Source organism: Platalea leucorodia (genome assembly GCF_965183815.1).
Source record: "Platalea leucorodia genome assembly, chromosome: 4".
Classification (NCBI taxonomy): domain Eukaryota; kingdom Metazoa; phylum Chordata; class Aves; order Pelecaniformes; family Threskiornithidae; genus Platalea; species Platalea leucorodia.
In genome coordinates, this window is record NC_138826.1 from 52000389 (window position 1) to 52028248 (window position 27860).

Consider the following 27860-nt stretch of genomic DNA (forward strand, 5'->3'; position numbering starts at 1 on the left):
CCATGAGTTTTCTCGCTTTTACCCTTCTGATTCTCTCCCCCATCCCACCGGGGGGGAGCGAGCGAGCGGCTGTGTGGTGCTTAGTTGCTGGCTGGGGTTAAACCACGACAGTCCTTTAATGGCGCCCAACGTGGGGCTCGAAGGGTTTGAGATAATGACAGATTTGATGGGAATGTGCTAGATTGAATTTATAGCTGTTATTGCTGTTTAGGTATTAATCAGCAGGCTTCTGTACTTGCCACGAGGCTTGCTTGCCTTACTGTATATTAGAGTCCAGTGCTCGTTAGTGGCTGCTTTTCTACTTTTGCTGCTTGCTGTACTGCTGTACTGCTTATCATCTTGCACTGCTGTGCCTGGGAACATTTTGATAACAGCAGTGGCCATGTGCCTGGGCTGGCAGATGGCCAGGGCGTCCCTGCTGTTTGTGCTGCTGTACTGGACAGGCTGGAACTCCAGCGTGAACTCGAGTTGGAGGGACTGTGACCTGTGGATGAGTCCATGCAGGAGCAGGACACCCCGAAGTGTCTGTGGCCGTGGATAAGCCCATGCCAGAGCAGGTACACCTCGAAGCGTCTGTGGCCATGGTTATGTCTGTGCCGCAGCAGGTGTACCTCTGAAGGGATTGTGGCCCAAGGATAAGTCCACGCTGGAGAGGGTACACCTCGAAGTATCTGTGGCTGTGGATAAGTCCGTGCTGCAGCCGGTACACCTTGAAGCATCAGTGGCTGTGCATGAGGTCATGCTGGAGCACCTCAAAGCGTGTGGCCATGGGTAAGGCCATGTTGGAGCAAGTTTACTTCTGAAGAGACTGTGGCCGCAGGCAAGGCCACACTGGAGCAGGTATATCTCTGAAAGCATTGTGGCCCATGGAGAAGGCCATGCGGGAACAGATGCACCTCTAAGTGACTGTGGCTGTGGATAAATCCATGCCACAGCAGCTATACCCCTGGAGAGACTGTGGCTCATAGACAAGGCTCCGCTTGGAGCAGGTAAACCCCTAAGGGACTACAGTCTGTAGATAAGTCCAAGCCGGAGCAGGGGCAAGGGGAGGAGTCCATTGCAGTGTTAAACCCAATGGTCTGGCCCAAAGGGGCCAGGGGTGGAGATTGTAATGATGGAAATACCTTTAAATTGTTGTAACCTGGGATTTGAGTTGCATGTTATGGGAATTACTATAGCAGGAACCCCTTATTGCTAGCCAGGCTAGGAGCAAGGGGAGGAGTTCATTGCAATGTTAATCCTGACCCAAAGGGGCCAGGGGTGGAAATTGTAATGGAAATACCTTTAAATTGTTGTAACCCATGATCTGAGTTGCATGTTATAGGAATTACCATAGCAGGAACCACATGAACAAATGGAGGAGAAGCCTTACAAGAAGCAGTGCAAGTGCAGCAGTGACCTGACCTGAGCTGGCTTTGGTGCCCAATAACTCCACGCAACACACCACCTCTCCTGTCCTGAGTGACCACTATCACAGATGGAGCCCAAAGTCATGGACTAAATGAGCTCAATGGACATTATGTGGACATTTGTGGATGTTTATGGACATTTTACAGACATTTCACAGGGGTGGTCCATAGAATAAGTGGGGTGGTGGTTAATGAGAATGTGTTGGATAATGTGGGACCTGAGCATGACGTAAATGGTATGGAATAAGGGGTGGATACTGTCCTGGTTTCATCTGGGATAGAGTTAGTTTTCTTCTTAGTAGCTGGTAGAGCGCCGTGTTTTGGATTTAGGATGAGAATAATGTTGATAACGCACTGATGTTTTGGTTCTTGCTGAGCAGTTTACACCAGTCAAGGACTTTTCAGCTTCTTGTGCTCTGCCAGGTGCACAAGAAGCTGGGAGGGGGCACAGCCAGGGGGGCTGACCCAGGCTGGCCAAAGGGCTATGCCATACCGTATGACATCATGCTCAGTATATAAGCTGGGGGAAGGAGAAGGAAGGGGGGGACATTGGGCGTGATGGCGTTTGTCTTCCCAAGTAACCGTTACGTGTGATGGAGCCCTGCTTTCCTGGGGATGGCTGAACACCTGCCTGCCGATGGGAAGTAGTGAATTAATTCCTTGCTTTGCTTTGCTTGTGTGCGCGGCTTTTGCTTTACCTATTAAACTGTCTTTATCTCAACCCATGAGTTTTCTCACTTTTACCCTTCTGATTCTCTCCTCCATCCCACCAGGGGGGAGCGAGCGAGCGGCTGTGTGGTGCTGAGTTGCTGGCTGGGGTTAAACCACGACAAGCACAAAACTTTTAAATATGATCCAACCCAATTTGGTGGCAGTTATTAATTCAATACTCTTTTACTTTGGACTTGGGCCAGGGAAAGCTTTTGCAATCTCAGGCTCCTACAGAGAGGGAAAAAAAAATGTCCTTGATTTCTATGTACCCAAATGTTTCCAGATCTTCCTGCAGCCAGCTATAGATACATGGGGGTCCCCCTTACTGATTCCTGTTCCGAGTGATCGTGGCCAGGTAGAAAGCTGAAGCAGAGATGCGTTTGGCCCATTTTTGTGCAAAGCAGACGGCTCCTGGCCTTTCGTCCAGCTGAAGGCTCTTACGCCTGTGGCAGCACACATCCCTTTGGGTTTAAATTATGTAGCAGCCATCCTGCCTTCTGTCTGAAGGTACTGTTCTGTTCCAGTTTCCCTCTTATCACACCTTCATTTCTAATCCGCTCGCTGGACATGGCGCTTATCATCACACTTGACTCAATTGGCAAAATTTATCAGAGTGCATCCCTTGTTGGCGAATATTGATCAATAAATATGATACCATCCTAACAACACCAAGCTAATGCTTCTAAAAGGATTTAGCCATATCTGCCAACTTCATTTAAAAAAAAAAAAGTCTCTTGGTAGAGGCTCAGTGACTTCATTTCAAGGGGTGAGTGTCTGCTAGCAAAACCATTCACTTCTATTTTTTTGCCTTCTTCTTTCCTCTCACAGAAATTTGACGAAGAAAACCTGGCAACAGGAACATGCTCCGGTTTTGATTGCATTATGGCTGATCGGGAATACCATCCCTTTGGCACTGTAGCACAAAAAAGGCAGGTGGTTTAAGGATCTCAGTCTGCAATCTGGCTCCTGTCAGGAGAAGACCGGACAAGCACTGGTGGCCGCATCATGAGAGGGTTTGTTCTGCTCTTCTGAAGAGAGGGGAATAAAACCGAAGCCATAAGAGACAAGCGGGAGTGCAGCCAACAGCTGAGGTTGAACAGCGGGAGGAAGGAAAGCAGATGTGGGCATCTTTCAGCCCGGTCACTGAGTCACCGCCTGCAGCCCCCCGGGATGAGCCACCCACCGATGTGACCCCACGAGGAGCTGCTGGACAGAAAGGCGGGAGCAGCGCTACACCAGACATCCCCAGTGCCTGGGGGAGGCAGCCCTCGGGCAGGGAAAAACAGCCCCAAAAGCAAGACGGCCCCCTCAGTTATGCCCATTTACCACTTCGGGCCTTTCAGCTCCACGAACATCTAGGCTACGGTCTGTACATCAAGCAAAAGGTATGTATGACAGCAGTAAAGCATGTATAATATCTGGGAGACTGATACCGCAAGGGCTTAATGATCCCGCTGGCCACCTTCCTCCCCCTGCGCTGCATGCGGGCGACCCAAAGCCTCTGGCATGTGCTTCCTCTGCCCCCCTGAACGGACACGTCCTCCCTCCTCCACCCACCTCGATTCCAACGTGGGACCTTACAATCTAATCACTAAGCGCCAGCCATGCTGCACCCTTCTCCTTCCCCGCCTTCGGTAAGCCATTTACTTATTTCCCAGGCTAAGAGACCAGTGCTGCAATTACGCCTCTTTCATAGGAATAACTTTTGTGTAAGCTCTTTCCAGCACCGGCGCCTCGGTGGCTGACGCACAGACCTTTCCAGCAGCAGGACTCAGCCCTGGCCAGCAGCTCGCTGGCTTATTTTGAAACAGGGATGAGGCTGAAGCCACCTGTAGTGTCATAGCAACCCTCCCCAGTGGCTTTCTTCTCCCAGTCCAAACCGAAGCCACCTCACTAGCTGACAGACGGGTAGGAAATTGCTCATCAAATCAAAACCAGGCTGAAAGCACTTAAAAACTGTTTACTCAGGTGATTTGCAGCTGTGAAATTAGCTCACAGGTGATGCTGCCCTTGTTCTGCCAGGTGTTTTGGAGGATGATTTGCATGGTGCTATGCTCTTTACAGTGGCTGGGGGTAGGACATTTGCCTCCCACAGCCTGTCTGGGCTCCCCGAGACCCAGTGTACCCCAGCTGTGATTTGCAAGCAGGGCTGGCTAGCATCCTTGGGGTACTCGCCCGGTCATTGCCTCCTTCGAGCCCACAGGCAGCTGTGCCACTTGCACATCGGCGCTTTAAGGCGAATCCAAACCAGTGGCAGTTCACACAGGGCTGTAAGCTGGCAGTTCAGGAACTAATGATGAAATGGCCCAGAGGCACGTGCGTGATCCCAATTCTGCTGTTTAGATACATCTCCATATCCAGAGACTAAGACTTTACCACCTCTCCTGTAGTAGCCCCATGGAAGGTAAATCCTGGCTCTGGCAATCTTCTGGAGAGATCTCCGGGCTTCAGGTCCTCCTTCCCCGCTGCTGTCACCGTTTCAGAGGGCGCCCATGCATGGCAGCGCTGCAGATCCTGCGCTCGCCCTACCAGCTCTCATGATGTAGCTGTTTGGCCCTGAACACGCCCAAGTTCACAAACCCCATCTTGCCTTCCCCTGCATCCGATGCCCGCTTTCACCCAGGGCCCAGGTGAGGAACAGCAGCATCCCTGGGCTCCGCGCCCCGGGCTGCTGAGGGTGCTGCTCGTGCAGCTCAGAAATGCAGAAGAACTGAGGTGGGAAGGGATCGCAGGAGGTCACCTGGCCCGATCCCTCGCTTCAAGGAGGGTGAGTGCCGACACCTTCGGTGGCGACTCTGTCTCATTAATCTAAACTCTGCTCAGCGGGGCAGACAAAAATACCTTGAAATCCCTCTTAACTTGGAATTTGGTTAAGGCTCGTTCTTATGAAAGAAATAGTTTAACATTATTTCAGGGGGTGGGGAGCAGTTTCAGATTACTTAATTGTGGGGAAAATGTGTTTTTTGTTTAAAGCAAATGTCAAAATTTCTTTCATGGAAATTTCTTCATGGGTACACCATTTCGTAACACATAAGTAACATGCTGTATCATGGGAATCGTAAAAAACAGGGCTGGAAAGCGTCTCAAACGAGCTCGTGTCCAACCCCTGCTCCCAGTAGGATTACCTCCATCTAAACCATTCCTGATGATTGTCATCTAACCTGCCTCCCAAACTCTCTGATGATCTTCCCACACAATTTACTCTACCCTGTAACAGCCTTGCAGTCGTGCTTTTCTAAATGAAAGCCCAAATTTCCCTTCTTTATTTATGCTCATTAAGAACTTGTTAAGCAATCAATTGCCAGGAACAATTCAGGCAAAACTTCCTCTGGCCTGAGGGTAGATGTGAAACTTGCATTGCAACATGTAAGCAGCTCATCTGCAGGCTGCTCTTTATTTATTTATTTTTAAAACTAAAATTTTCAGTTTCACGCCGTCCTTGACTGGTGTTCGCTTTCTAATCATCATCTCCCTTGGCATCCCTGCAGTTTACCAGCCCCTCAGGGCTCAAAGGAGGGTGGGTTTAACGCCCTGCCAGCCGAGCCCGGGCCGTGCCCGACCGACAGGCATCGCGACTGGCGCTCGGCTTGCTATCGATCACAGCCTGACAACAGGTAAAAGAGTCGATGAAAAGCGTGGATCGGATTACAAGCTCCCGACCGGCCGTGGGGTAGAGGAGAAATTCCTGGAGGTGGGGAGGAGAGCGGGGGGAGCCTTACAGCAATTTAAAATGGAATATTGTGAGTTACAAGAAGCCCCAATCCGCCACCCCAAAAGCGGCAGTGGCCTTGCCCAGGGAGGAGCCGTTTCCCGGTGCCGTCGGGGGGGGCGATGCCGCGGGGCGCGGGGGCGGCTCGGGCGGCGCCGCCGGCGGCCCCGCGTCTCCGGCGAGTAACGGGTACGTGTCCCGCCGGCTCCCCCCGGCCCGGCCCGGCCCGACGGGGCGGCCCCCGGAGGGTACGGCCGCGACCCGACCGGAGGCGGGACCGGCGGGGGAGGAAGGGCGGGCGGCCGCCGTTGGCGATGCCCGGGGCGGGGGGAGGGAGCCGGGCTTCTCGGCGGGTGCGGAGGGTGGCCCCGGAGGTGAGCTGGGGCGGGGGGGCCGGCGGCCGCGGCCGGAGCTCCGGGGCGGGGGGACGCAGCGCCGCGACGGCGCCCGGGCGCAGCCGGAGCGAGGGGGGCGCGGGTCTCGGGCTGCCCGTCGGCCGGGGCTGGGCGGCTTCCTCCTCCCTCCCCGCTCGGGGAAAGGTGTGTTTTTCCACGGGGAGCTTTTCCGCGAGCACAGCGCGTCCCCGGCCACCCCCCCCCGTGGGCTGGAGCCGAGCTGCCCGCGGGACGGCGGCTCCGCTCGCTCGGGCGGGCGCGGCGGCCGGCAGCGCTGCGGGGCCGGGGGGGACGGAGGGGCACACGCGGCCCCGCCCGGCTGCCGGGCTGCCCTCGGCCGGGACCCCGGGGTCGGAGCTGGCTCCGTGCCCGGTCCGAGCTCTGCAGATGGCAGTGCCTACGGTCCGGGCAGCCGGGGCGGTGTGTGTGTGTGTGTGTGTGTCCCTCCCGGCGGCGGCAAGGCATCTCGGCTGAGGTTTGTGAAGGGGAGCTTCTCTCGGATCCCTGCAGGGATTTGTGAGGGTTTCTGCTGTGCAGGCATTGGTGTCAGAGGGAGCTGGCGAAGGTGCGGATGAGTGTAGCGGCCGCGGGGAAGGGAGCTGCACGTACGGGGCCCGCGGGTGCTGCAGGCTGGAAGGGCTCCATCCCACTTGAGGAGGACGAGTCGGATGGTGAAGCTGTGGGTCCAGGTGAGCGGCAGCAGCGCGGTGCGGGGACGAAGAGAAAAGGGTCGGATGGGATGGAGAAAGGCGCAGCTCCTCTCTGCCCGCGGTGACGGGCTGGCTTGGGTGAGAGGGTGGGAAGACAGCAGAACTGGTGGCAGGGGAGAGCGCAGTTGGCCCGCGCCTTCCCAAGCAGATGTGCCCTGAAAAACGTCGGGGTCTGAGCACAGATAATTTCTGAGGAAGAAAGATGGGGACTCGCAACAGAGCTGTAGAAATGCGTGCTGTGTTGAGAGGGGGAAGAAAGCCCTTACGAAAGAGGTGTAAGGTAATATGTAACTCTTGTTAGAGTTAGTACTGAACTAACTAAATACTAGAACTAGTAATGCCGCTGAAAGGAAGCGAGTTTAGAAGCTTTGACTAAGAATGAACTACCCGGGTTAAACTAACATGTTTTTTCCCAGTGCGTGAGAGGCTGCTCAGAATAGATTGGATGTTTCTTAACCCTGAAGAAACCCTCTCTACTTTCTGCTGAGCTCCGACGGTTTTGTGCTAATATGCCCGGGTTTTGTTGCCGTGCGAGTCAGAGGAACAAATTTTACAGAACTCCAATTCCCCTTTTTTGGTTCCTGTAGCAATTCCAGCAGCGTCTCGAGGCGCAGGCTCTGTAGGAGGAAGCACCGAGTAGGAATTCATACGCGGAGGCCTTTCTCTCGTTCGCATGCCCCTCGTTTGAGAGTGCCAAGCTGGCAGTCATCCTTGAGGGCTGGAGGTTGTGATGTTGGGTGAATGGGAATCTGCCTGCCGTGAATTAGTTTTAGGTGTGTAGTTCAGGTAGCAGCTGGTGGCTCTGCCCCAAGTTTTCCTTCTCGCAGGATTTCCACTGGCTCTCGAGGCATTGGTTGTCTCCGTTGGACAGTGGCTCTGATGAAGTTTTTCCTGCTCAGGGGTGTCATGGGGTTCAGTAGTTGTGGACTGTGAAGGCCTTGGTGTGCAATTTGGGGTTACCACAGAGCTAAGTTTGGTGATACTAAAAGGCTGCAGCCTCCTGGCTGCCTGTTCTTGCATCTCTTTCTGTGCCAATGTTTGTGCCTGTCTCACCCTGCAGTGGAGCAAAACCAGTTCTGGGAACTGGGAACCAGTAAAAAAAACAAATCCTTCAGCAGAAAGGGCTTCTTGGTGCTTTAGCTTTCAGGGCTGGGCACAGCGGGGTCAGAGGAGTGTCAAGAGCCTGAGGAGGAAGGGAGTGGGGCCGCTTGCAACAATCAGCCATGGCCTTGTTTTTGTCCTGTCATCTGTGGATACTTTGGCATGAGGTACTTAGGAGTAGTTCTCCTTCAGTCTTGCTTTTGTTGCATTTGTTTGGTCGTCAGTATAGAGGCAAGTGGCTTCTGCCAGGCACAGTTACCGTATAAAACCATACAGATGTGCCTGTTCCATATATAGAGGGGAGACCGCATGAGCCGTGTGTAGTGTTGGATACATTTTGCCATCAGTGCTGTTGTGGTTTGGACCAAGTTGCGGTATGTGATGGCAGGAGAGACTGGGGGCACCCCTTTTGTCTTTAGTGGCAACCCCTCAGTAAATCAGCGTAGCTGTAGTATATCACTTAGGTCCCTAAGGGTTGCGCTTCCCATGCTTGTTAAAAACTTGAACTCTGTCTTCTGGCTTTGAGATCCCTTTCTCTCTCATCTGGCGTTGTGTGTTTTTTTTTTTTTTTTTTTTTTCTTCCACGGGCACTCCTGCCCGAACACTTCATTCACATTGCTGTGAATGTTGCTGGGTCATTCACATTCCAGAACAGATTCACAAATCTTATTTTGGGTGGTGCTTTCACTGCGAAACAGGTGATATGTTACCAAATCACTTCTTTGCTTGTAACTCACTTCTTCGCTTGTCTCTATTGGCTTTTACAATTACCTTAAAATGGGGCTGGGAACTCTGCCCGACAGTTTAAATGAAGTCTGGTGGAACTTGAGATTATGGCATTGTGAACCAACTGCTCCTCTGCATGCGAAGGGTTAAGTACAATCATGTTAGTATTTAGGTTTTGCACTTAAAAAGGAAAACGTTCACACTGTGTGTTTTGTGTAATTGCACAAAACCTCCCACCTGTGCAAGATACATGGGCTAATATCTCCCCATCTTGAATACGTTCAGCCTTGCAGTGGCTCCGTCCAGGGAGGAAAGTACTTCTTTCATGTTCACGGGAGGAAAGTTGTGTTTGAGACAGAAAAACACCCCCCAGAGATCCTTGAAGAAATTTAGACATCTACTTCTCTATGATTTCAAGGCAGAGGTGAGATTTTATGCTTTAAAGTGACCTATTTCTTGGCCCATAAGAAACCTGTTCCAGAGCAGCAAAATAAATAGAAATCCCCTGAATCCATGTGTAGTGGCCTGCTGTTGGACCATCTTCCCTCTCCAGCATGTCTCTGGATTTTAAAAACGGAGAAAGAAAGTGTTTTCCAGATTAGAGTAAGGAAAAAATCGCTACCCATTGGCCTATTAGGCTTGAAGTATTTAGTCGTTAGTGTGCTCTGATACACTCTCTCTCTCCACTTGTTCATGCTGCTGGATGCCTGGTCACATAGGACTGACCTCCCTGTGGAAGAGGACAGCATCTTCAGTGCTTTATCTCTGTTTTGCAAGATCTGCTGTGAGGCCCTTGCATAAGCTTGCAGGCAGCAGTAATGCTGGTGATTAACAGGATTTGCTCACTTCCCAACCAGGCGTCGTTCTGACTTCTGTATTCTCCCAGTCTCCTCGTACGTGCACGTCCTTCCAAAGAGCTTCTCCTTTTCTAGCCGTGTGCCAGTGTTTGCTTGAGCTGTGAGGGTTAAAATAGCGTTTAGACTTACATTTTATACACAGTTTCCAGCCCTGTCATACAATGAGTGTGCATGGCTTTCTACTAACATGCAGTAATAGGAAACTACTGTTTGAAAGCTGTTGGTGGCAAAGAGCTGTATCAGTTTGCTAGCTGATCTACTGCTAGCATCTGTCCCTTTTGTCTGTTTGTCCTTTCCAGCAGCTTTCCGCAGCCAAATTCTGCCTTCTCTTTTATTTTAAATATTGATGAGGGGCTTGTGTGGTCTGTTTCTTGAAACCTAAAAGCTGTGAGGTACAAAAACTGCTCCTTTCAAATAAAGAAGACTCAAATGCTAAGCTATAAAAAAAAGCGTTGGGAAACTTTTCTTGACAGCGTGCTGAATAAGATGCTCGTGCACTATTTTGGGGGGAAGGAGATACCATTTTGATGATGCACTGTAGCTGGGTTCCTGATTTTGACAGCCTTTCTCTACCCAGATCTGTTCATAAATCTTCCTGCTCCCCTTTGTCCCTGACAGTGACCCTGGCATCTTTCCTTGCTCTGCTGCACTTGTTGCATCGCTTGGTGCTCCCACCAGGATGAAACCCTTCACCGCTCCATCCCCCAGGGACCTTGGTTTGGCACAGCGGAGCCCAGCACCCTGATGCTATATGGTGTTACCCCAGCAGTACACTGGGGAGCCGTGGGGGGAATGAGGGGGCTGGGCAGGCCCTCTCTGACCCATGCCAGCCCCCATGAGCTGAGTGGGGCAGCCTTGGGGTGCAGCGGGCTCAGCCAGGAGCCCCGTATGAGGCCCAGCCGTGGGGGCGAGGCAGCTCTGGGGTCAGTCTGTAGGGCAGAGTCCGGATCGACGGGGTACAGGGCCAGACATAGGCATGGCTGCAACGTCACGGGCAAAAGCCTCGGCTTAAAAGCCCTCTCCATGTTTCTGAGCTCCTTCCCGGTTCCCTGCCTGCAACCTGGCTGCCTCGTACAGTGCTTTCTCCTCTGCTGAGCAATTCCATCTTCTGTCCTGCCTCACAGCTCAGGGTTTCTGGGTTGGTGATGCTTGCTGTTGCCATCTCTGATTCCTGAAGCTGTCCTACGTAGCTGCTGCTCCCCAGCGTCTCCTGCGTGGGGCCCAAGGGCCATGGCAGGGTGGGGAGGAAAGTGTGGAGCAGAGCAAAGTGGGGAAGGATGCAGCTGCGATGAGGAAGTGAAGGGGCTACGGCCCACCGTGAAGGAGGGATGGAGGCTCAAAAAAAGAAAATGAGGGGTGGGCTTGGAATTACCACGGGACTTTTTGAGTTAGGAGGCAGGTTACAGCTCCCACACCACTGGGGTGCTGTCCTCTGCAGCTGAGAGTGCTGGCCAGCTGTACAATACCTAGTGCTGGGGGCTTTGCGGTGTGTTCTGCTGTTGTGTCTGTCAGGTGTGAGTAAATCTTATCACTTTATTCATGAAATAGGCATAGAAATCTCAGGAAGACACCAGGCTGTAGTGTTTTACTGGTGCTTATGAAGCTTCACTAAGGAATACTCAAGATCATTTGAAACCCTTGCAAGGACACACAGAGTCTTATATTTCAATAAATAGTCTGAAGACTAGCAACAGATTTTTGTAAAGTTAAGAAGGAAATTAACCTTCTTGGGGCTTTTTGGGTAACCAGAGGTGTTGCCGAGGGGTGAGGAGCAAGTATCCACCAGAGGGCCCTCCCGCCCCACGGCCCACACCTTGGTGGCCTGGCGCAGAGGTGCTGCTCACACCTGCAGAGCTCCCTGGAAGGCTTTGGGAAAGCTGCAAGTCAGAAACCATGCTTCCCCTTCAGCCCTGTGTTTGTTTGAGCAGTTCAGCCCTGTATTCGTTTGAGCAGGCAGTCATGATTTCAATACTGAAAATCTCCGCCCTTGATCCGGTAGCTAAATTCTTTATGTGAACGCCATGTGGAGTGTGAATAGCATTGAATTTTAAAAGGAGCGCGTTCGGGGAGGTTACATATGATCCTGATACGCACTGGTTGAGCTAAGGGCAAATAGCATATTATCATGAAGTGTGTGGAAGTGAAGACAGTCAAATGCATTCTCTCTTGGTGTTTCATATGCACAGTATTAGTATTGGGAGAAGCCGTAATAAGCAAGAAACTTTAACTTAGATTCAGGTTGTGTAAAAAGTCAAGGCGTTTTAAATGTGTTAACTATGGTACCTGGTGTACCCTTTGGAAAGGCCACTGTGTTTCCCCCTTAGGCTGTGATGGTGTGAATGGCTTCATACTAACTGACCTCCATCTGCTTCCATACAGTCTGTAGCACGGGGGCAGAACCAAAAAGCACGGCTCCAAACACGAGTCCTTCGTCCACCTTTCTGCTGCAGGCTGCCTTATTCCAAGTATTTCTAGAGACCACTCTTGACCATAACCCTCCACAGCACATAGTAACAATTCAGAGTAGCGCTTCTTATTTACTGTTCTTGGCAAATGTGCTAAACTTGAAAGAGCGAAGCAATGAAAGCGGAAGGGACAGTGCAGAGCAGTGTTGTGTATGGTCTTTGGACTGAAAGACGCTGCACGCTTTGCTTTGACAATTCACTTGGTCCATAGATCTGTTTTGTTCCTAATTTGTTCTTGATGAAAGCTTTGCAAGCTTCGGTTTTCCATTGTGCTGGAAAGGAAGGAAATGCATATCTGTAGCTGCTCTGAAACACAGTGACTGGGAACTGGTTTATGTAAACTTTCAGCAGCTTTTTTTTTGTTGTTGTTGTTGTACTTAAGGATGCCTTAATACTGAAAGTATTTGGTAGGAATTATGCCCACTGGTTATTCTAAATTCCCTTAGCTCTAGGTTCAAGCTTAAGATACTTAATGTTGGTGCACCAAATGTTACTTACGTCTACCTTGACAATTGTCCTTTGATACTAGTTTGAAATGTTAAGATTTTGTGTATTTTCTTGTGACTTATGTTTCCAGCAGCTTTTAGAGGAAAAGCTATAGGTGCACCCCCCAAAAAACTTGTTATGGCTTTCCGAGAAAAACAACAGCAAGGGCTAAAACTTGTCAGCAGAGAGGAATGGAATTGTGGATTTGACCTTCTCCATGAAGCTGCAGCAAAAAGACTCTGGATCTGTTCTAATGTTAATCTGGGAAAACATCCTGGGCTCAATATTAGGGAGCATATTTAACAAAGCATTTAAAACCAGCACTTTACCTGACCCATGTAGAAATGCTTTAAACTTCTATTATATCACCTTCAGTGAATTGCAGCCCTGTCTGCCTTGTGGAAGGTCTTGAATGGCACGCTCTGTGCCTTACTGAGCCAACAGCGTATTGCTTCAGCCATGGTTAACCATCGGGGCTGGAATAGAAGGAGGTATCTGGCAGCATGTGAAGGCCACTTTGTGGATGGATGTTGTCATTGATGCTGGGCTGTGGCACACCATCGTGCACAGAAAGTACTGTAGTAAAGGAACTTTAAAATAACAAACAAGTTTATTCCTTTGTGTGTGCACCACAGTAAATGAACTCAACAGACCTGTCCCCGGCCCCACGATAAAGTGGAGCCTGGTTTCAGTGAGGGAGGACTTGGCTCTTGACTCTCGCTGCTGTGGTGCCTGTTTGCTGCTAAGTCATTTCTGCATTGTCCCAGCAAAGTCTTAAAGCGCCTCTTTCTGACAGGGTCAGGAAACTCCCTTGCTGAGGGCTTATTAATGTTTGCTTTGGTTTTTAGTCACAAAGCACCTCTAAAGTAAAAACATGCGTGAATTCTAAGCAAACGCAGCTGCATGCTTGCTTTGGCGTGGCAGGCATTTCTGTGCTTGTGGTCATTTCCTCTTGTGTTGTGTCATGGATCAAAATTGCTAGACAGGACTTCAGTGGTGTCAGCCATCTTGTAGCTTCAGCTAAAGACTTCAGCAGACATGACAGGAAGAAATGGAGCTTTTGCTCTAGCCCTGGCGGTGTTTGCACTGCCACAGAGGTGTCTGTGGTTTTCTTGGTGCTTTCACTATTGTTGCTGGAACAGTTGTTGTAATCTGCTGCATCTATTTACTGCCTGAGATATTTCTCTCCTGTCCAGCCGCTGAGCATCTTTAAAAGAAGTGAAATGGGGACATTGCTGTCTCCCCACTGCTCGTAAGGGAGAAGTGTTGAGGGAGCAATAGTGCTGTCTTAACTACCTTCCCCCAGTTTTCCCAAGATTTATGCTTCAGTCAAGCTGTTCTGTGAGAGCTAAACCATCAAAAAAGCTTCCTATTTATTTTGTAGGTGGAATTTTCTGCCTCAGATACCTGAGGGAAGCCCCCTTCTGTTGGAAGTTTCTCCCTAGGTTGGTTTAGCTGCAACACAAAGCCTTGCTTTCCAGAGAAGGTTGTACAGATGGGGTGGCAGTGCTGGGACGTCCTTACCTTCCTGCTTAACTGGTCGGGAGTCACTTGGCATGTGCTTAAGGACCCTAGGTAAGCTGTTGACAGGCTTGAGCAAATTATAAAATAAGTTCTCTGGAACGTGAAGCCATCAATAAATAATTGGCAAGCCCTTTCCATTGTAAGTAGGTAAATGATGACATGTCACTTACAGTCACTCATTTGCTTTCTTTGTTTAAAGAATTTCTAAAGGATTGTACAAGGAACTTCTGGAAGCAGATGTGACCACAAAGGGCAATACATACATGAGTCATTTGGGAAGTCAGTCACCTGGACCACCTGATGTGTTTTATAATCGGTTTTGTTTGCACTAGGTAGTGAAGAACTGTTCACCAGTTGGTAATCCAACATCCAAATCCAGATTTCACCCTTACAGGAGGGAAAAAAAAAGCTAGGGACTTCTCTGTGTTTAAACATTACAAAGTACTCTGTATTAGGCGTAGCTGGCAGGGTGTGGGGAGCCGTGGGCTGCAGGGGTGACCTGTGCGGAAAGGGGCCACGAGCTGCCCTGTGCCGGTTCCAGCTGGTTCCAGCCAGCTCCAAAACAGATGAAAACAGCCCATTGCACACCAAAACCGCAACCAGTCAGAGCAGCACACGGTGCCTCTGCTCGAATGTGTTTAAGAAAGGGCGGTAGCTGCTAGGGACAGGACTCACAGAAAGGAGACACAAAAGGGCACACATGAGGACTAACATGGGAGGACACGTGAGGATGCAGAAAAGGAGACGTGAGGAGTCACAAAAAAAGGACATGAAAAGGTGACGTGGGGCAGGAGGCACAAAAGGACATGTGTGGGGACAAGTAAAAGGAGACACAAAAGCAAAGATTTGAGGAGACGCAGGAGGAGATGTGAGAGGAGACACAAGAGGACAGGCAAAAGGAGGTGTGAGGAGATAGAGGAAGAGACATGTCCAGAGTAAAGGGAGGAAGAAGTGGAGGAGACGTGTGGAAGGGGACATTGTTGGGGACATGGCTGGAGGTGCTCTCTTGGAAGGAGGCGCACTGTGTTGGAGGAGGTACCCTTGAGAGACTGCAACCCATGCTGGGGCAGGGACACCCCTGAGGATCTGCAGCCTGTGGAGGACCCACGCTGGGGCAGGGACACCTCTGAGGGACTGTGGCCCATGGAGAACCTGTGCCAGGGCGGGTACGCACCGAGGGACTGCAGGCTGTGGAGGACCCATGCTGGAGCAGAGGAGCAGTGAAAAGCAAGGAGCAGCGGAGGAAAACTGAGATGCAAGGAGCGGCCAAAAGAAACCGTTAAGGACTGACCTACAGCCCCCTTTGCCTCCTGTTGCCTCACCAAAGGAATTGGGACAGACTGAGTGTAACCCACGGTGAAAACACGGGAAGTTGAGAGTACGAAGGGAGGAGGAGAGGCTGGACTGAAGATGGGCCTGGGGAAAGAGGAGGAAAGATGTTTCCCAAAGTGTTGGTTTAATTGTTGGTTGGTCATCATTTTTTTGTTTTCCCTCAGTACCTGAATTGGTAATTAAAAGTTTATGTTAATTTGTAATAAATTAAATCAAGTGAAATTCCCCAAGTCAAGAACGTTTTGCCTATGGCAGTATATTCATTATGCTGGGATGTAAAGTGGTTTAGCAGTGATGTGGCCAGACAGTACAAACCCCATGCGGACATAATCTGGGTAGAGTTTCTTCTCTCCACGTGTGAGACTGGCATACCGCTGTATTGCTGCATCGGTGCTGTGGCATTTTCCCAAGTATAGCTTTCTAGAGAAGGGCCAGCACCGGCCAGTTGCAGGTGTTCACGAGTGGTGACCTTTGAACAAGTTGTGTAGGCAAAAGCCATAGAATAGGTGCAGTTTTATTTGCAAACCTTTATATTGGGCTGGAGAACCTCTCCTATGAGGACAGGCTGAGAGAGCTGGGGTTGTTCAGCCTGGAGAAGAGAAGGCTCTGGGGAGACCTTCTAGTACCTGAAAGAGGCCTACAAGAAAGCTGGAGAGGGACTTTTTACAAGGGCAGGTAGTGATAGGACAAGGGGTAATGGCTTTAAACTGAAAAAGGGTAGATTTAGATTAGATATAAGGAAGAAATTCTTTACTGTGAGGGTGGTGAGGCACTGGAACAGGTTGCCCAGAGAAGTTGTGGATGCCCCTTCCCTGGAAGTGTTCAAGACCAGGCTGGATGGGGCATTGAGCAACCTGGTGTCGTGGAAGGTGTCTCTGTCCATGGCAGGGGGGTTGGAACCAGATGATCTTTAAGGTCCCTTCCAACCCAAACCATTCTATGATTCAGGCTGTAAAAGATTCATTGTGGGTCAGAGCTGGAGTAAACTTTTGCCATTGATGTGCTGTTTCTGCAGGGTGGAGTTGCATAGCTACCTCTTTTTCTCCCACCCCCAAACTCTTTGCTGTTGCAGTACTACTAGCCTAGCAGTAACTGTACTGCGTACTCCAGGTGTAATGTGGTTAAAAAAAATCGCACTCCCTCACTCTTCTTCCTTCCAAACATGAGTGGAGCGAAAGAGAGAAAAGGGAGAGAACAGAGGGAGGGCAGATGGCAGGGTCTTGCCATTTCTTGCAACTACATGGAAAGAAAATGTCTGTTACCCTCTTAGAGTCTGAAGGAAAGCAGAGGGTACGGAGGGGAGGGCCAGCTCAGGGTGACATGGCTGTTCCCAGGCACGCCAGTGCCCAGTGCTACTGGCTGGATGATGTGTTACTGTCTACAGGTAGAGTCGAAACGCTCAAAAGCAGTCTCTCTGAGAGACTGAAGATGTGTTGAAAAATTATAGGATGATAAGGCTTTTGTTCAAATGGAGGAAAAAAATTAAGAGGTAAAAAAATCTCAGCGGAGATTTTTTTTCAATTGAAGAATGATTAATCTGAAATGGAAAATTTTGTTCTGTTATTAAGCTGACCCGTAGCTATCTATAGCAGGCATAATGTAGTTCTCTATTACATTCTGCACATTTTTGGTTTGTCTTGCAAAAATTCTGTTTTTACTGTTGGATTGTATTGATTTTTATTTCTTTTAAATTATGCAAACTTTTACCAAAAGGGAAACAGGGATTAAAGCAGCAAAGACACTAAAATGTTTTGCGTCTTTCAGACAATTTTTTTTTTCTTTAACGAGTATATTCCTTGTGAAGCCTTACTGGTTTTTTTTCTTTATTAAGAGCCTGGTACCACTTTGACTATGCAGGCTTTGAGGAAGGCATGGGCACATTGATGACAGAGCCCTTCAATTAGACTGTGCATTGGTACACCTTATTTCAGACTGTTGAAAAACTGTTGGACTTTCTGGGAGGTAAATGCAGCTCTGCTCTTCCATCTGCTGCAATGGATCTCTTTGCGGTCAAATCTACACTTTGGACTTTAGTCACACGAGGGTTGTAAAAGTAGAAATAGCACTGTGTATCCCAGCTCCGCTGCCTGACAGGAGGGTGTATAAGTGTCGCCCTACACTTCAGCGTACTGCTAGAGAAGGTCTGGTTCTGCGGGTAGAATAGGTGGGAAAAGAGGAGAATGTGTCTTTTAAAGAAGACTGCTGTACTGAAGGCTTAACAGTCATAATGTTCGATTCTCTTTCACAAAGTGTGGTTTTAAATGGTGAAAGATGGGAAAAATACAATTATTTTTTTCACTGAAGGAGAGTGTTAAGTACTTCAAGTCTAGAGGCTTAAATATAAAATTAAGAGCGTGGTCAAGAACAGAGGTGCTGTGTGAAGGAACATAGTAAACACTACCATGTTGTGGAGCTTTGTAGGAAATATGTGACACAGGGTGGTTACTGAGGAATAAATGGAAGGGGAACAAGTACTGTTCTGTGATTCTGGGAGCTGAGACCTCTTGACAGGAACAGATGATAGCGCTGGGGTTTTAGATGAGTTCTCAGTTTTGGGGGAAGCTGGCAGGTGGTTCTTCCCTGGGGAAATGAAACACCTGAAAAGCAGCTGTCCCACTCACTGTCAGGTGTCAGGCAGCAAACTGGAGGACAAAAGAGAATCTAAAATCCTGGTATCTAGGATTCTTCTTGTACATGTCTGACTTGAAAATAGTGGACTGGTGAAGATAAAATGGAATAAATGCTGTATTTCCTTTCAAATGGCAAGCACAGCATGCATCCAGGGAAGTAAGAGTCAGTCTTGGTTTGTGATAAATGGAGAGGTTTGACCGTATTTTGTTTTTGAAGGAGAGTAATCTTTGCTCGAGGACAATATATCATACCAGATCCAACAGTCCGAGAGAGGTGAGACTGCTGCTGCTCCATGTCCAGACAGTAGTGAGGCTGAAGATGTATTCAGCAAGCACATGCACACAAAGAACACGTATACACTACATATATGTGTACACATACATGGCTGGCCACACAGATCACAGGCAGACACTCGGAGCACCCACATGAATGTAAGCACCACCAACAGCCTCATCCTGCTCCCCACTCTGGCTGGTCCACTTGATCTTTGCTAGCTATTGCACACTTGCACACCCACACTCACTCCAGTTGCTGGCACCAGGGACACAGAGGCCCTCTGACCTGCGGTCTGACCCCAGTTGCTGCATTCACACCTCGATATGCACACGTGCACGCAGAATTGAAAGCCCTCACCCAGGAAAGAGTCAGAAAGGAATTTATAAGACAAGAGAGACTGTGCTGATCAAGTGCAGGGCATGGCCAGACAAGTGTACTGACCAGCAAGCTATTTACGTGCAGCTGGCCCTTGTTATCCCCTTACACCTCTATTTTCCCACTCTTGTTCCTCCCCAAATCACGTAAATCCCTCCCTTGCCCCGCCTTTGGCTCCTCCCTTGCCCTGCCTTTGGTTCCTTTGCTAAATATCTCATAATAAGTCCTGTGCGATTCCAAACTGTTCTTCCCCTGCACCCCGTAATATGTCGCACCCCTAGGCAGTGACTGAAGGCTGATCTGGAGAGCTGCTTCTGGTGACTCTGGTGATGGGTTTCATGTCTGGACACTGGGACAGCCCTGGCAGGGGCCCAGGCAAGGTGCCGGTTCCTCCAGAGTCCTTGATCTGGGATCCTGCCTGCCATTGTGCTCCTGTGCTCTTCTGGGCTTGGACAGATGGGCCTTTGATGGGCTGATGGGCCTGGGAGTAGCCCAGCAGGGTATATTTGGGGTCCCCCTCCTGCAGTTGTCCCTCTGAGCTTTTTGTGGGTGTGCAGATGAGCTTTGTCACACAACCTCACAACCTGAACATGGGCTGTGGTTTCTTATGGGGCCCTGTGGGAACTGTGGCAGCATGGAGAAACCAGGATGCTTTTTTAAAGATGACCTAAAGGTGTAATTCAAGCATGCCGGCATGAAGGAGAGTTCAGCATGCAGCTCTGCCATAGTACTGTCCTGAGGCTTGTGGTCTGTTGCCTTCCCTGTCAATTTCTTTTTCTTCTTTCCTCCCCTTCAGATCACGACGGTTGTCTTGGGAGAGCAGGCTCTGACAGGAGCGAGAATGCCCAGGATGTCCAACTGCCTTCTAAAACTGACCCGGGTGGTGCTGAGCCACAAGCTCAGGGCTCTGTTTATCCTCACCTTTAAGTTCATGTCCTTTGCCTCCATCCTGTTGTACTGGAGAATCACGGAGGACCCTAAGGGCAGGGGCCAGGTCTACAGCTTACCTGTTGAAATCCGCTGTGCTCACTCTGTGCCTTCTCCTCCCCGCGCCATTGCTGGTGGGCCCCCTCCTTCCCCAGGGGATGTGTTTTTTGTGGAGACCTCGGAGCGAACTAACCCAAGTTATTTGTTCACGTGCTCTGTGGAGTCAGCGGCCCGGACGCACCCTGGGACAAGGATTGTGGTGCTCATGAAAGGCTTGGCAAACGGTAACGCCTCATTGCCCAACCACTGGGGCTTCTCGTTGCTGAGCTGCTTCCCCAACGTGGAAATCCGGCCCCTGGACTTGCCGGAGCTTTTCTCTGGAACACCTCTGGCAAAGTGGTACTTGCAGGCTCAGCAGCGTTGGGAGCCGTATTTCTTACCCATCCTGTCTGACGCCTGCAGGATTGCCATCATGTGGAAATTTGGTGGCATCTACCTGGACACCGATTTCATTGTGCTTAAGAACTTGAAGAACCTCACCAATGTGCTTGGTACCCAGTCCAAGTATGTACTGAACGGGGCCTTTCTGTCATTTAAGCCCAAACACAAGTTCATAGAGCTTTGCATGCAGGACTTTGTGGAGAACTACAACAGCTGGATCTGGGGGCACCAGGGCCCACAGCTCCTAACTCGTGTCTTCAAGAAGTGGTGCTCCATCAGGAGTCTTCGGAGCAGTACGAGCTGCAAAGGAGTGAGTGCTCTGCCCCGTGAGGCTTTTTATCCCATTCGGTGGCAGGACTGGAAGAAATACTTCGAAGTGGTCAGCTCCTCGGAGCTTCACCACCTCTTTAATAACACCTATGCAGTGCATGTATGGAACAAGAAGAGCCAAGGGACAAGGCTAGAGATCACATCCCAGGCTTTGCTGGCTCAGCTGCATTCTCACTTCTGCCCTGCTACATATGATATCATGAAGAAGGATTCTGAACGGCAGTGACTCAAGGGTCAGCTAAGAGATGTTGCCTGGGAGCCCACAACTCTCTAGCTGTTCCATCACAAATGAACCTTCTTTTGAAGTGAGGTGGTGGGAGTTGAGGATAAAAGCCATTTGTGGGGTGTAGGTGGAGCCTGTAGCTTCAGCTGATGTCTGTGCAGCTCTTTGTCTTGACTTCGCCTACCAGCAGCATTTTGTTTCTCTGCAGGACCTTTCTTCTGCTCTGCTTGGTCAGGTAGAGAAATCTCAAGAGGGGAGCAAGTGCTGGGCCACTTGTGGCAGCCTCCATCAGCCTTTCAGAGGAGTAAGGCCCTCTTTCTACAGCTGTAAACCTGGAAAAAGCCTTTGTAGAATTGTGTATCTCATGGCCTGATTCTCAGGACTTCTGAAGTGCGGTCCTCAAAGCAACGAAAGGATGGGAGAGCAAAGATCAGGAACTGAGGAGGAAGTTAAGGATGTGCTAGAGGAGGTGTCCTGAGAAAAATGTAGAGGAAAACAGAGGAGAAAGAAAGGGCTAAAGCAACTTCTTTTTCTTTTCATTCCCTTCTCGTCTGAAGATTTTTGTGGAGGAGACTTTCTCATGTCTGGTTTGAGCAGGGAGCAGGATGTTGCAGTCTCTGTTCAATGTCATAGATCTGAAGATGTGGAAATTTGGTGCGAATCAAAACATGAGGATTTGAGGCCAGCTTATCATTTAGAAGGAGCTCTTGTGCAGCAATGTTTTAGTTTATAGTAGTGGCAAATTAACACCCTGCGATGAGCAGGAGAGCTCATCCGGATCACACCTTAAATTGCACCTGACACAGGAAGAGCTGAACTACCCTTTACACTGAGTTTGTCTCTGTGACCAAATGTCTATAACTGCATCTAAGATGCACCAGACCTTTCAGCACTTGGACGGATCCTAAAGGAAAGGTATGATATTTCCAAGGTTACGGAGAGCTTGGTAGGGAACCTGTACTGTCTAAATTCAAGTCCATTTATGAGTCATTTATGGTGGACCTCTGCAAGTAGCCTGGAGTACTCCTGCAATTCACTGTCTAGGAGTACAGATCTCTTCTGGGAGGTCTTGAGGAGGGCAATGGAAAGCTTTACTCTTCTCCTTGAGCATCTTCCTGAATTGCAGTGGAGAAAGTTAACATATCTCTCGCAAGATGCTGTTGTGCCTTTGAGGGTTCCCACCACAGAGGCAAGTTTGCTGGACACACTGTGGGAGAAAACTTGTCCCTTGCCTTGATGGCCAAAAGGACATATTGATGCTCTTACAGTTTTTGTTGGAAAATAATGGAGAAACAGCAAGAAACAAGAATAAGGTCGAGACCATCAGCATCATTACATCTGGTCCCCACCACACTCTAAAGGGGATTGCTGAGGCACATGAGCTTGGCACTACGATAGGGTTAATGCAGATGAGCAGAGCATTGGCCATCCCCTCACCTGCACTACTAAGAGATCATGATCTTACTGTAAAATCTTTTCTGCCTCCAGTGTGCCTCCTCTTCTTACGCCTAGGAACAGCAGTGGGGTGGTCCAGTGGCCCCTTTGATGACCACGAGTTGGTCAGATCTTCAGTGTCACCTGGCCCCAAAGTGACAGCTCTTTCATGTGGTGCTTCCTGCAAGTCCTCTGAGTGTGACTCAAATGCTTTCTAGAACTGCAGTTGTCTGAGGCCTCTTCTGTTTCCCAGGTCAACCATAAACAATGTGAGGTTTGCTCAGTTTAGCCAAGGCCATGGTGAAAAACGTAAAAGACTGTGCATGCAACATTTCTCCGTTTGTCTCAGGTTTATTTGTCTCTTCTTTCATGATAAAAATGAGAAAGACTAATTGCCCATCACTTTTACAAAACAGTTCCCTGTCCCTCAGGGAATGCGGCTGTGGGAGTTTAAGGAGGGTGTGCACTTTTTTTTTAATGCTGAGCGTTTGAGGGGTTTTTTATGCTTTTTTTTTTTTTTTAATGCAGTGTTGATTAGACGCCAGTGCTGCTTTGATTGAAAACTACCTGCCTGTGAATTGGGCAGGGTGTGAGGTCCGCGTACAAGTAGCTACTCTGGAGTGAAGCAGGTGCTGGAAATACCCCTCCAGTGGCTGGCACTACATGCGTGTATGTATGTAGTGCTGCCCCTTTGTTCTGCCCAGCTTTGTGGTATATCCTGGAGGCATTCAGGATTTTGAATGTCTGCAGCTCTCCCAACATGGAACATCTTTAAGAACAAAGACTTTGGGGGAAAACAGCAGATCTTCCTGACCTGAAGCATTCTTCGACACACTAAGTGGTATAAATGGATGATGTTTTCACTCCCTACTCTCACTGGCACTACTCTGTGGGCTTTTTTCACTGCTTTCTTTAGAAGCAGCCACAGAATTGTCAGCCCTGGCCTAGTGTGTGGTCAGTGAGGCATGCTTTCTTCTTCTGCTGGTTCCTTCTGTTTTGGGCCCTTTGGGCTAAACAACAGAAATCTTAGTGAGCTAGGAACCCCTACCAGAGATGGTAAAAGGGTGGTTGGTGATTGCAAAGGCATAACAGGGGACTCTACTGTGGCAGTACCATGAACTGATTAGGGGAGTGTCTGGGACCCACTGCAATGAATACCTGGCTTGATGTACCATTGCTTATTTTAGGAAAGTGCCTTTTTGGATAAGTTAAGTGATTTTTTTGTTGTTGTTTTTCTTTGGTTTTTTTTCCCCTGTAGAGTCAATGTTCCAAGGTTTGATAAGGAGAGAATCAAACCAAAGCAGCCTTTGGCCTTTTCCCCTTTGTCTTGTGAAAGAAAAATAAATACAGTTTTTACTATTACTTCTCTCTGCCAAGATGTGCCATTTTGTTCTGCGAGGCGTTGGTGGTAGGTCTGAGCAATCTGTTAGTTATTATGCAGAAAAGCATTTTAAAGTTATGTCCTGAAGTGACTCACTAAAATTAGGAATGTGGAGTGAACATGAGACAAGTTGAACATAAGCACATGTGGAAAGAAGGCTATGCGGACCACGACTACGTGCTATCTTTGGGACTTGAGCAAAGGGAACAGAGGAAAGCACAGTGTGTGGTACCGATTCCTAATCCAACCAGGTATCGCCCCATCATTCATGACCTGCAGTCTATCTGAAGCAAGGCATTTTAGTCTCACTCCGAAGGTCTGGATGTTATGGAATAGGAAACTCCATAAGAAATTGTGTTGCTTTTTCCGTGGGTGATGGGCTACAGCCTCCCTTAGTAGTGACAGTGTCTGTGCTCTTTTAGACCTAAAAGTGGAAAGCTTGTGCTGCAGCTATTCATTTTCCCACCTGCCTTTCAGAGCCTGATCTAAAGACCCTGGAGTCCAGGGGAGCATTTTGAGAGGCTGTGAAATGACTGGTGGTGTCTGGTGTGCAGAGGAGTTTTATTGTGACTCCTTGAGTCAAGAGCCAGGGATTTTCCCTTGAGATGGAGAATAGTTGCCTGGGCTTTCTTCATTGCTGATATGCAGTCAAGGATGATGGGGAGTGGTGAGAAGGCACTAGCTGTTTCTTGCCCTGTCTCCTTTGTCCTTGAGCTCATGAAGATTAGCTGGTACCCAGGTGTGCAGCACATCAAGGAGAGAAGCCAGGGGTGGGGGTTGGAGATGCAGAATTGGACAGTGCAACAGAAGAGGAGTAAGGAAGGATCAGTAAGGTAATCCTGGACCTGGTCTCCTGGGAAGAAATTGAATGATGATTATATGCTCTGTGCTGTCTGAGAGTACTCCTATGCCAAGAGCTCTTGTGTTGGGGGTGATCTAGGATACGCAGTAAGTAGTAATGCTCAGCAGGACTCTTTTTCCCCCTGTTCTTCTCCCTGTTTCTTCTCCTTCCCCTCAAAATGTGTAGTCCAGAAAGGCTGTGGTGCAAAGCAGGTTAAGAGCCCTTCTTGGGGGAAAGTGCCGTTACCTGCCTTAATCATATACATGTTGGGAGATGAGATCTGCCCAGGGCTGGTTTGTCCTCAGCACGAGAGAAGAGGAAAAACAAATCTCTCCACATGCTCTGTTTGGATATGCCATTTGTGAACACTGGCGCTCTGGTCTTTATGTACCTCAGGTTCATCTCTCTCAAGTATTTGTGACCATTCCCTGTCTGCGCTTGGCTTGTGGTCTCTCTGGTACCTTCTTTGCAACCATGCCTGGAACTCAGATGAATAGGCATAGTCCAGAAGAGAAAACTACAGGAGGAAGTCACTTCAGCTGCACCCTGCCGTTACAGCTCAAGCTGAGATCACAGAATGGTTGGATTTGGAAGGGACCTCTGAAGATCATCTAGTCCAACCCCCCCTGCTAAAACAGGTTCACCTAGAGCAGGTTGCCCAGGACTGCAGCCAGGTGGGTTTTGAGTATCTCCAGAGAAGGAGGCTCTGTAGCCTCTCTGGGCAGCCTGTTCCAGTGCTCTGTCACCCTCAAAGTAAAGAAGTTTTTCCTCATATTCAGATGGAACTTCCTGTGTTTCAGTTTGTGCCCGTTGCCCCTTATCCTGTCGCTGGGCAGCACTGAAAAGAGTCTGGTCCCATCCTCCTAACACCCGCCCTTGAGATATTTGTAAGTGTTGATGAGATCCCCTCTCAGTCTCCTCCAGGCTAAGCAGACCCAGCTCTCTCAGCCTTTCCTCGTAAGACAGATGCTCCAGTCCCCTGGTCATCTTCGTAGCCCTCCGCTGGACTCTCTCCAGTAATGCCTTGTCTTTCTTGAACTGGGGAGCCCAGAACTGGACACAGTACTCCAGATGTGGCCTCACCAGGGCAGAGTAGAGGGGGAGGATAACCTCCCTTGACCTGCCGGTCACACTCTTCCTAATGCACCCCAGGATACCATTGGCCGCCTTGGCTGCAAGGGCACATTGCTGGCTCATGGTTAACCTGCTGTCCACGGGGACTCCCAGGTCCTTCTTCGCAGAGCTGCTTTCCAGCAGGTCAACCCCTAACCTGTACTGGTGCATGGGGTTATTCCTCCCTAGGTGCAGGACCCTGTACTTGCCTTTGCTGAACTTCATTAGGTTCCTCTCTGCCCAACTCTCTAGCCTGTCCAGGTCTGTCTGGATGGCAGCACAGCCTTCTGGTGTATCAGCCACTCCTCCCAGTTTTGTATCATCAGTAAACTTGCTGAGGGTACACTCTGCCCCTTCATTCAGGTCATTGATGAATAAATTGAACAAGACTGGACCCAGTACTGACCCCTGGGGAACACCGCTAGCTACAGGCCTCCAACTAGACTCTGCACCACTGATCACAACCTTCTGAGCTCTGCCATTCAGCCAGTTTTCAGTCCATCTCACTGTCCACTCCTGTAACCCACATTTCCTGAGCTTACCTATGAGGCTGTTATGGGAGACAGTGTCAAAAGCCTTGCCGAAGTCAAGGTAGACATCCACTGCTCTCCCCTCATCAAGATGTTGACCTTTAAATTTGTGTATAATGATGGAGCCAAATAGCAGCTGCCATGGCTCTGCAGTATGTTGGCAGAGGTACGAGAAGTAAGAAAGTACTCTTCACAAAGTGGAATTTATGTCCGGGGGAAAATTAGGTAGGCGCATAAAGTCTGGCAACTTAAATATGAAAACACAATTAGGCTATAGAAAACATTGTTTGAAAAACAATTAACAAAAGATATTAAAGCTACCAACTTCATTATTTTTTTTTTCCAACTGCAGAAGGAACAGGAAGCCTGCTAGAGAGGCTGAAGGTCAGTAGGAGATGAGAGATTGAAAGGGAGTTCAGAGATCAGTTTGAAGCAAACTAAAATTATACGTAAGAGGAACTTGGGGATATTTCTCTACACTGTAATCCCTCCTTGTGAGGGATGCATGCCACAGTCTCTTGCACATCACCATGTCCATGGAATACGTGTCAGGACTGAATGAACATGATGGGACCTGATGGGATGCATCTACGAGTGCTGCTGGAGCTGGCTGATGTCATTATGAGACCGCTCTTTGTTATGCTTGAAAGGTCATAGAGATCAGGGGAATCACCTCCCTGCCCTCCATGTGCCTTAGCGTAGCTTCTGGGAGAATCTGTTCCATGATCTTCCCAGGCACAGAGGTGAGGCTGACAGGTCAGTAGTTCCCAGGGTCCTCCTTTTTACCCTTTTTAAAAATGGGTGCAATGTTTCCCTTTTTCCAGTCCCTGGGGACTTCACCTGACTGCCATGACTTTTCGATTACCATGGAGAGTGGCTTGGCAACTACATCAGCTGATTCCTTCAGGACTCTGGGATGCATCTCATCAGGACCCATAAATTTATGTGTGTTCAGGTTCCTCAGGTGGTCGCGAACCTGATCTTCACTTACAGTGGGAGGAACTTTGCTCCCCTGATCCCCATCATATGGTCCCTTGACTCGGGAGATGAGAGGAGAGAGGTTGCTAGTGAAGACTGAGGCAAAAAAGTACCTCAGCCTTCTCCTCGTCTGTTGTTAGCAGCTTGCCAGTTTTGCTCATCAGAGAGGGTATGCTTTCTTTAACCTTTCTTTTCTGCTTGACATACCTGTAGAAGCTCTTATTATTCTTTGCATACCTCGCCAGGTTCAGCTCCAGCCGAGCCTTGGCCTTCCTGATTCCATCCTAACACAACCGGCTTACACTGCCAGGTTTCAGGGCCTTGTGAGTATCTGCTGTTGCAATTTGAAAAACAGAGGATTGCAGAAACTGGTGGTGCTTGGTTGGCTTCGTGTACAACTCCTGTTGTACCATCACCCAATCACCCAGTTGTCATCCAGTTTTGGTTGTTTGCATTTTTTTTGTTGTCTGTGGTTTTGCTACCAAGGAAGATACCAGTGAAGCACATTTACAGTCACGAAGGGCAGGAACCCCTTTGCTCCCTGCAGGGTGCTCCAGAAGCCCTTAGGGGCACCAAGAGTAGACGTGAGCATGTGCTGATCCAGCAGCATCGGATTGGGTGAAGTCCTTGCACAGAGGAGTTACAAGGTCTTCCATGTCTCTTCCCTTTGTACTACGTTTTATCCTTTTTCTTGCTCTGCGGAGAAATTCTTGTGGCATGTGAGTATCTAACGGGTCCTCGTCACACTCTCAGAGGGTCTCAGCATCTGCCTGTTTCTGCATTGGTATGGGGAGGAAAAGCATTACCTTCCTTTCATTGGAGTACTGAACGCATTTTGGAAGAACGGGGTCAGACATGTCCGCATCAGCAGAAGGACCAGTGAGCAGGTCCAGGACAAGGACCAGTGTCCCCAGTGGCATCTTCTTATTGTCACTGGGGATCTAGTGAATGGATT

At 49.3% G+C, this 27860-nt stretch overlaps 2 protein-coding genes across 15 annotated transcripts in view; both read left to right on the plus strand.

Annotated features, from left to right (window-relative positions):
* LOC309590021 (lactosylceramide 4-alpha-galactosyltransferase-like) lies at positions 1-24766 on the plus strand. 14 transcript variants are annotated; one of them, XM_082310878.1, is made up of 4 exons: positions 1-2627; positions 2949-3505; positions 19504-21543; positions 22591-24687. In XM_082310878.1, exons 2-3 carry the CDS (start codon positions 3239-3241, stop codon positions 20629-20631), a joined length of 1395 nt encoding a protein of 464 aa, XP_082167004.1. In that variant the 5' UTR covers positions 1-2627; positions 2949-3238; the 3' UTR covers positions 20632-21543; positions 22591-24687. The 14 variants fall into 14 exon arrangements, with proteins under 14 accessions (XP_082167004.1, XP_082167012.1, XP_082167013.1 ...); XM_082310886.1 differs by having other exon boundaries at positions 1-1645; XM_082310887.1 differs by having other exon boundaries at positions 1-989.
* The window catches only part of LOC309590024 (lactosylceramide 4-alpha-galactosyltransferase-like), a 25293-nt gene continuing 4253 nt past the window's right edge, over positions 6821-27860 (plus strand). Inside the window, exon 1 of the mRNA XM_082310896.1 lies at positions 6821-6913. Within this exon, the coding sequence (XP_082167022.1) occupies positions 6893-6913 (21 nt within the window). The 5' untranslated portion in view covers positions 6821-6892. The remainder of the gene's footprint in view (positions 6914-27860) is intronic.